The sequence below is a fragment of the Salvia miltiorrhiza genome, chromosome 1 (genome assembly GCF_028751815.1).
Source record: "Salvia miltiorrhiza cultivar Shanhuang (shh) chromosome 1, IMPLAD_Smil_shh, whole genome shotgun sequence".
Classification (NCBI taxonomy): Eukaryota; Viridiplantae; Streptophyta; class Magnoliopsida; order Lamiales; family Lamiaceae; genus Salvia; species Salvia miltiorrhiza.
The window spans coordinates 60,939,588-60,947,402 of NC_080387.1; the positions used below are offsets into that span (position 1 = coordinate 60,939,588).

At 38.0% G+C, this 7,815-nt stretch overlaps 2 protein-coding genes across 4 annotated transcripts; one reads left to right on the forward strand and one right to left on the reverse strand.

Moving 5' to 3' along the window:
* Positions 1 to 958: 958 nt before the first annotated feature.
* On the forward strand, positions 959 to 4,013 carry LOC131000874 (probable protein phosphatase 2C 43). Of its 3 annotated transcripts, XM_057927011.1 has the most exons (6): positions 984 to 1,336; positions 1,847 to 2,180; positions 2,561 to 2,584; positions 2,666 to 3,030; positions 3,118 to 3,354; positions 3,431 to 4,013. In XM_057927011.1, exons 2-6 carry the CDS (start codon positions 1,877 to 1,879, stop codon positions 3,668 to 3,670), a joined length of 1,170 nt encoding a protein of 389 aa, XP_057782994.1. In that variant the 5' UTR covers positions 984 to 1,336; positions 1,847 to 1,876; the 3' UTR covers positions 3,671 to 4,013. The 3 variants fall into 3 exon arrangements, with proteins under 3 accessions (XP_057783002.1, XP_057782994.1, XP_057783010.1); XM_057927019.1 differs by lacking the exon at positions 2,561 to 2,584 and having other exon boundaries at positions 959 to 1,336; XM_057927027.1 differs by lacking the exon at positions 984 to 1,336 and having other exon boundaries at positions 2,053 to 2,180; positions 2,399 to 2,584.
* A 115-nt stretch (positions 4,014 to 4,128) lies between these two features.
* Positions 4,129 to 7,241, reverse strand: LOC131000866 (actin-7-like). The gene is made up of 5 exons (XM_057926999.1): positions 6,989 to 7,241; positions 6,131 to 6,203; positions 5,640 to 6,033; positions 4,598 to 5,211; positions 4,129 to 4,504 (listed from the first exon to the last, which is right to left on the reverse strand). The coding sequence occupies exons 2-5, from the start codon at positions 6,188 to 6,190 to the stop codon at positions 4,439 to 4,441; spliced, it is 1,134 nt and encodes a 377-aa protein (XP_057782982.1). The 5' UTR covers positions 6,191 to 6,203; positions 6,989 to 7,241; the 3' UTR covers positions 4,129 to 4,438.
* Positions 7,242 to 7,815: the final 574 nt, after the last annotated feature.

Genomic DNA, 7,815 nt, shown 5'->3' on the forward strand with positions numbered 1-7,815 from the left:
GATTTGAGAAAATGAGGGAGCGGGAGAGACGATGGGGAAAAGGGGGAGGGTGAAGAGGGGGAAAGAGTGACGTAGAAGGGGGAGGGTGACGTGGAAGGGGGTGTGTGTGAGGGTGATTTGGCATTTCTGATGCCATGTTGGTATTCTAGCTGCCAACTCAGATTTAATTTGATCGAAAAATTACTTCGGACGGACGTTGCTATCAATTGAAACGTCGTTAAAATTTTTACTACAATTAAAAAGATTGTCAAAAGACCAGATTTTGGTATAAAGTGGGGTATTTTCATACAATTTGCCCAAAAAAAGAATGAGACATTTATAATGAGACATCTCATTATTGAAAGTGAGACATTTCTAATGAGACGAGAAAGTATTAAATATGATAATACTATACAATTAAGAGGATACTTGATTGAGCTTATAAGTTTTTTAAAACAGCTTACAAGCTATTTAGAAGCTTATAAGTCCCTTCTAAGTGTTTGATAAAATAAGCTTTTAAGAAGCTTATATTACAATATATTAGCTGATATATGAATATATATTGTGTTTATAAGTGTTGTGTTTATATAATATGGGCAATCACGTACTATAGTAAAATATTTGTAGATATTATATAAAAATATATACATGATCCGTGTCGTATGAAGTATGAACGCTCCCAAAGAAAACAATTTGTGAAAAAGACAAAGGCCATATACAAACTAGGCACGGTAGTTTCTTCGAAAAGGATCTAAAGAAGGCAAGGGAAATTAGCAAACATTAAATTTAGTCCAAAAGGGACCGTATGAATTTAACTTATATATATATGGAAGGGCTATCGTAAAAATACTTTTTAAAATAAAAATAAAAATATTTTTAATGTTTTTATGTACTATGAATTCATCCAACATGGTTACGAATTGTGATAAATAAATTTTTGATACTTTTGAAATTTAAATTCGAGTCACTTATATTATCCATGTAATGTTTGTATCTGCAGCTCCACTTATCAACCATAATCTATTTGCCTCAAACTCTCTCTCTCTCTCTCTACATATACAGCATTTCCTTGAAGTTTCCCTTTCTTACTTAACAACAAATCCTTTTCTCTCTCTCTCTCTTTCATCTGGTTCCACTTTCTGAGGAGAAGTTTGCTTTGCCAGCCCACATAAATTTTGATAAAGTTTTCTTAAATTATGCAGCTCAAGTCCCAAAAAGATATGTTCTTTCCGATATTAAACGCATTCTAATCTCGTTTGATTTCTCTTCTTTCCAGAAAAGAATATACCACTGTTTGTGTCGCTCTGCATTGGTAGTGTCTTTCTTGGGATCTTGATAGTTACTGGAAGAAATTTTGGTAAGTGTTTCATGTCAAATGAGTTTTTTACTTTTCTTTAGTTTATTTAATGTTTCCATATGGACTCAAGAATACGACTGTTGTGTTTGATTCCGTATTTAGATGAAATGGCAGCTCAGTCGTTTCGTACTTTGTGGATTCAATCGAATTATAACGTTTCTTGACTGACCATAAATCTTGATTTCTAGTTTCTTGGGGAGGTTTCATTGGGTCTTTCTTGGCCTTGCTTTTATTGTCGGTAGTCAATTTGTGGAGATAAATTTATCTTGATCAGTTACTTTCTTGCTCTACTAAATTGAAATAGTTTCTTGTCACATTATATAATTTTCTTTTCCTTTTCTACCCTACTATTGAATATGTACTGTAGAAGGTGTTGCTAGTGTTGGAGCATCATTTTCTTTGATTTGATTTTATTTTGGGCCAAATTGATGGTTGATCATGCTGCTGTATTTAGAAGTTTAGCATAGTGTTTGATTCAATCTAGTTTAAGAAATAAGTGGATATGTGCAGAGTCTTCAGTGGTTTAGAAGGAAATGAAGGATGTTTTCTTGGTTGGGAAAAACAGCATCTTCATGTTTGAGTCCTACGGGTCGATATGCCCCTATGAGCAAGGATGATGAGCAGGGCTCGGGATGGGAGGACGACGCCCTCCTCTGGTCCAAAGACCTCGAGAAGCACTCACACGGTGAGTTCTCGTTCGCTGTTGTCCAGGCAAATGCTGTCCTTGAGGATCAGAGCCAAGTCGAGACTGGGAGGCACGCCACTTTTGTCGGTGTCTATGATGGCCACGGTGGCCCCGAGGCCTCAAGATACATATCCGACCACCTCTTCAATCACTTGATTAGTAAGTTTTGATGATATAAAGGTCAAGTATGATGATTTTCTAAGTAACGTTTCATGCGAATACATTTTTGCTGATAAATTAGGGTAGAAATGAACAAAAACATTATAGCAATTTTCTGATGATGGTACATTTCTTGCAGAAATTTTCCATGCTATCACTATATTTTGCCTTAACTTCTTTATCGCTTTGTTGATTTAAGTTGCCGGTAACCTTTGAAGGGAATTAGTTCATCACTCAATAATGTTGGGTAGCATCTCTTTCCACTCGACCAGCTGATGAAACAATTCGTCTCACCTATATAAGCTTTAAGATGCTGTGAATTTTGCTAGCTGTAGCCTGTATGTACGTTGCTAAATTCGTGTTTTTTTCTCCTTTTTCAGTTATTTCCCATAGAAAAGATCCAGGTAAGGGACAAATGCATGCAATCATTCAAAGATGGGAAGAAAAAGTGGGTGATGCCTAACATGAACATCTCTTTTTCACAGGACTTGCTCAAGAAAACAGAGAAATGTCAGAAGATATACTTAAAAGTGCGTTTTCTGAAACAGAAAACGGGTTCCTCACGCTCGTTAGAAGAGCTTATGCAATCAGACCAGTACTTGCAGCAATCGGTTCTTGTTGTCTGGTCGGAGTTATCTGGAAGAGAATGCTATACGTTGCTAATTTGGGGGACTCTAGAGCAGTAATGGGATGTTTGGACCGGTCTAATAGAATTGTAGCCGAGCAGCTCACTCGAGACCATAATGCTAGCATGGAAGAGATCAGGAAAGAGTTGACGAATCTGCACCCGGAAGATTCACAGATTGTTGTGATGAAGCAAGGCGTTTGGCGTATCAAGGGAATCATACAGGTTCCCCTCCTTTGATGAAACTGTAATAACTGAACTTCAAATCAAGCAGTGCTTTAAATCTTGAATTTGGAATGTTTCCATACACAGGTATCAAGATCCATCGGTGATGCCTACCTCAAGAGGCCAGAATTCGCCCTCGATCCATCCTTCCCACGATTCCACCTCCCCGAACCTATCCAGAGACCGGTTCTAAGAGCGGATCCAAGCATAGTGACGCGGCGGATATCAGGAAATGATAAGTTCCTCATCTTCGCCTCCGACGGCCTCTGGGAATTCTTGACCAATCAGGAGGCTGTGGAGATCGTCCACAATAATCAGAGAGCAGTCTGTTTCTGATCTCTCTTTATTATAGCTGATAGCGCAAACCATTTCTTTTTCATATATTCATTTCATATCACAGGGAATAGCAAGGAGACTTCTTGTGACAGCTCTGGAGAGGGCAGGTAGAATAAGGCAGATGCCGTACCACGAAATCAAGAAACTCGATCAAGGGGTCAGGAGACATGTCCACGACGATATCTCCATTGTTGTTGTCTTCATCGACCATGATATGCTTGATGGTGATGAGGCCGCTGCGCCTCAACTATCAGTACGAGGCTTTGTCGATGCTGTCGGGCCATCAAACTTCAACTTTTCCTAGGTTGATGTCTGTGGAACTTGAGGAGCTATTTCTACCTACTTTTTTCTGGCCCCAGTTTTGGCCGGAAATCGCCTCGAGCCGGCGAGGGTTTGCTGCCGGGCAAAACCATGCATCTTGCCATAACAGACTAACTAGGACTTGCTGATCTTTGTTTTTGTAAGAAGAGATCTGATCAATCTTGAATAATACCTAATGTCGCCTTTAGTTAGTTTAAATCCAATATCCATTAGTTTTGTATCATAAATTGATACTAGTATTTAAACTCATAGGGACATATCCAAAAGTCAAGGTTAATTGATTGTAAAGACATCCAAGTAACAGCAAATTCCGATTTTCTTCTAAACTATAAAGTTGATGCGTAAATACATATACTTTGGTGTTGCCTAGAATTCCCCCAAAAACAGAATCAAAATATCCTCCATTCACAAACAGAAGAATAAAAATCGGAGAGAGAGAAAAAAGGCAAAGATTGAATCTTGACATTAAGAATTCCATAATAAAATAAACTTACAGTATGTGCTCTTCATCCAAAACTCAAACCATAGTACCAAAAGAAAAGCACAAGTCTGCTACAAACTAATATAAATATGGAACCCAAAAAAAATGAAAATATTTCCATGTCCAAACTTAAAATTCCCAGACGTAGACCATGATGACGACTCGATAAACGGACAAAACCGGAAGAAACCAAATGACGGAGAAGAGCTTAGGCAGATCATATGATGTATAACCTCTTCAAGTAAAGCAGCGAACGAAGAGTTCGATTTTTTAGAAGCATTTTCTGTGAACGATTGAAGGGCCGGACTCATCATATTCTGCTTTGGCAATCCACATCTACAAGAGCAAAATCGAGCAAAATCAGTTCACTGAAATTCTTGTTTACGGTTATCAAATATACAAGCACGAGAATGTAAGTTGTAACCGTACCTGCTGGAACGTGCTGAGAGAAGCCAGGATGGACCCTCCAATCCAGACACTGTACTTCCTCTCCGGTGGAGCCACCACCTTAATCTTCATGCTGCTCGGGGCAAGAGCTGTGATCTCCTTGCTCATCCGGTCAGCAATACCTGGGAACATGGTCGAGCCACCACTAAGGACGATGTTACCGTACAGATCCTTCCTGATATCAACATCACACTTCATGATGGAGTTGTAGGTGGTTTCGTGAATGCCAGCAGCTTCCATCCCGATCATTGAGGGCTGGAAGAGGACCTCGGGGCATCTGAACCTTTCAGCTCCGATAGTGATCACCTGTCCATCAGGCAGCTCGTAGTTCTTCTCCACAGCAGAGCTCGTCTTTGCAGTTTCCAGCTCTTGTTCATAGTCGAGGGCAATGTAGGCTAATTTCTCCTTAATGTCCCTCACAATTTCCCGCTCTGCTGTAGTCGTGAACATGTAGCCACGTTCCGTGAGGATCTTCATGAGGCTGTCGGTGAGATCACGACCAGCAAGATCAAGACGGAGGATTGCATGGGGGAGAGCATAACCCTCGTAGATTGGAACTGTATGGCTCACACCATCCCCAGAGTCGAGAACAATACCTGCCCGAGAACAGGTCAAGCTTCAGCAAATGGGCAATGTAGCATGATAGTATTTATGCTAATGCATTTTTTATCAATAGTACGCAATCAGAATTTTTAGATAATAGGCCATCAATCTAGACTAATAGAAAGAGAGCCTAAGGCACAACTTGTGGATTGTCTATTTAACCCCTGTTATATATTTATTATTATATTTATAAAATATAAATCTATTTTGATATACATTTATTTGTCATCCAAATCTATAAAGAATACTTTATATCTATAGCTATTGATAACGCTTATAAATAAATATATCTATCCAATAAATTATCTAATAAAAGTAATTAAAATAACATTAATTACACGTACAACGTACGTTCTTTCTACTAGTATCATAAAAAAGCCACATTTTGCAAGAAGCATGAAATACATATTCAGTTTCTCACCAGTTGTACGACCACTGGCATAGAGGGAGAGAACAGCCTGAATAGCGACATACATCGCAGGGGTGTTGAAGGTCTCAAACATGATTTGAGTCATTTTTTCACGATTGGCCTTTGGGTTGAGAGGGGCCTCCGTCAAGAGGATGGGATGCTCTTCTGGGGCCACACGAAGCTCGTTGTAGAAGGTATGATGCCAAATCTTCTCCATATCATCCCAGTTGCTGACAATACCATGCTCAATCGGATACTTAAGGGTCAAAATACCTCTCTTTGATTGAGCCTCGTCACCAACATAAGCATCCTTCTGGCCCATGCCAACCATAACTCCAGTGTGGCGAGGGCGCCCCACTATACTCGGAAAGACAGCTCTTGGAGCATCATCCCCAGCAAATCCAGCCTGAATTTTTTTAGATCAATACGTTAAGGCTCTCTGATTTTCATTTGCTCACAATAACTAGGTATCAGGAAATAAGGTTTGTTAGGTCGAGGATTACCTTGACCATTCCCGTTCCATTGTCGCAAACGAGGGGCTGGATATCCTCTGCTTCTGCCATCACTTAATGTTATCTGAAGACAAGAAAACAATTCCAAGATCAACAACATTGACATAAATCATTGCATCTAATCAAGAATAGCAAAAGCCCAAATTTCACGAGTAAAGCTTCACTTCATATTCAATGACAATGCAATGCGCTATTCTCAGAAATCGTAAACTTTCAAAGTGATAGAAACCAGATTGGCATCCCTTGTCGATGCAAGATCCACAAACATAATCAAATTTCAACATTCGAAACTAAAATTGCACATAATCTTCGATTTGACAAAGAGTATTAAATCAATATAATTGACTTGGATTTTGACTCAAGAAGAGAGCTTAACGCTTAAGCAACCAATTCTTAACTTCAGTATAGTAAACAACAGCAACTAATCAAATAATGAATTAGTACATTTATATTTATCACCAAATTTAAGCTATAAATAGGAAATTTCCAAATATAGCAACTTCAAACAAGATCCCAATCGAACACAAGCAAACAAATACACAACTTTAAACAAGAAGAATCACTGGAAACATACGATCTTCACTGATCAAAACTCACATGCACAGTATCACTGAAACATTCTGCCACAATTCAAAACACCCATCATCAGATCCGTAAAAAGAAAGATCCATAAAAACATAAATTACTAGATCTCACACAACAACAGCAAATCGAGACTACCAAAAATCGTAAAAGCGGAAACAACTCAACAAGATTCAAACATTTAAAAAAAGAAAAAAGAAAAAACAATAAAGATAAAATTAGAGTCTTTTGTAAGGAGATTAGAAAAATTGAAGACAAAGATTGGACCTGCGAGGAGTTGGTGTAAAATTGTTGAGTGATTCTCTCCGAGAGACTCTCTGGGAGATAATGTGGACTGTGTCTGGAAATGAGATGCCGGCCCTCCCCTCTGGTTTAAAATACGAGAAATGAAACATTAAATTCAGATCAAATGAATCTGAAATTCAAGATTATGATATCTGAGCCGTTGGATTGAAATGATTTGGATTTGTGGGTTGTGGCACCCACGACAGCATTACATTGATGGTCAATGTAGCTGGCTTACCTTTTGCACTCGGTTTTAGTCTCTACTTTAAGGACGGTTTTGCATCTATTGTTTTTTAAATAAGGATACGTAACTACGTCTATAACTACGATACATGAGTTACATAGTATTGTGATCATCTTTTGTAAATACTCCCTTCGTTTCATCTAATCAAAAAAAAATATGTTATACTACTCTCTATGCCCTATTATTAATGATCTATTTTTCTTTTTGAATTGTTTCAATAATAATACCATGTTTCCTATTTTAGATATTACATGAACACAATACTTATAAACTGATTCGAAATATTGATTTTAAAACCAATCTGAAAATTAATTATTTAATTTAATATTTATTATTTAATTGAAATAATTATTGGATGTTAATCTACGTCTCGAGTAGATGAACGTGGTATACTTGAAGTCTCAAAATCGATTTTCAATGAGTGAGATATTGTATGTCAAAATTTGGATATTGTGTGGGGAAAATAACACTCGGGAAGTGTTTATTGTCCCACATTGGAAAATGAGAGAAGTATTCTCATGTATAAGAATGGCAATGCACATGGAGCTAATAACTTGTGGTGCAT

Coding starts and splice junctions, on each gene's coding strand:
- LOC131000874 (XM_057927011.1), top strand. CDS start 1,877: ATGTTTTCTTGGTTGGGAAAAACAGCATCTTCATGTTTGAGTCCTACG. Junction 2,181..2,560: donor CCTCTTCAATCACTTGATTA/GTAAGTTTTGAT, acceptor CTCCTTTTTCAG/TTATTTCCCATAGAAAAGAT. Junction 3,355..3,430: donor TCCACAATAATCAGAGAGCA/GTCTGTTTCTGA, acceptor TTCATATCACAG/GGAATAGCAAGGAGACTTCT.
- LOC131000866 (XM_057926999.1), bottom strand. CDS start 6,190: ATGGCAGAAGCAGAGGATATCCAGCCCCTCGTTTGCGACAATGGAACG. Junction 6,034..6,130: donor ATGGAACGGGAATGGTCAAG/GTAATCCTCGAC, acceptor AAAAAAATTCAG/GCTGGATTTGCTGGGGATGA. Junction 5,212..5,639: donor TGCCAGTGGTCGTACAACTG/GTGAGAAACTGA, acceptor GTTCTCGGGCAG/GTATTGTTCTCGACTCTGGG.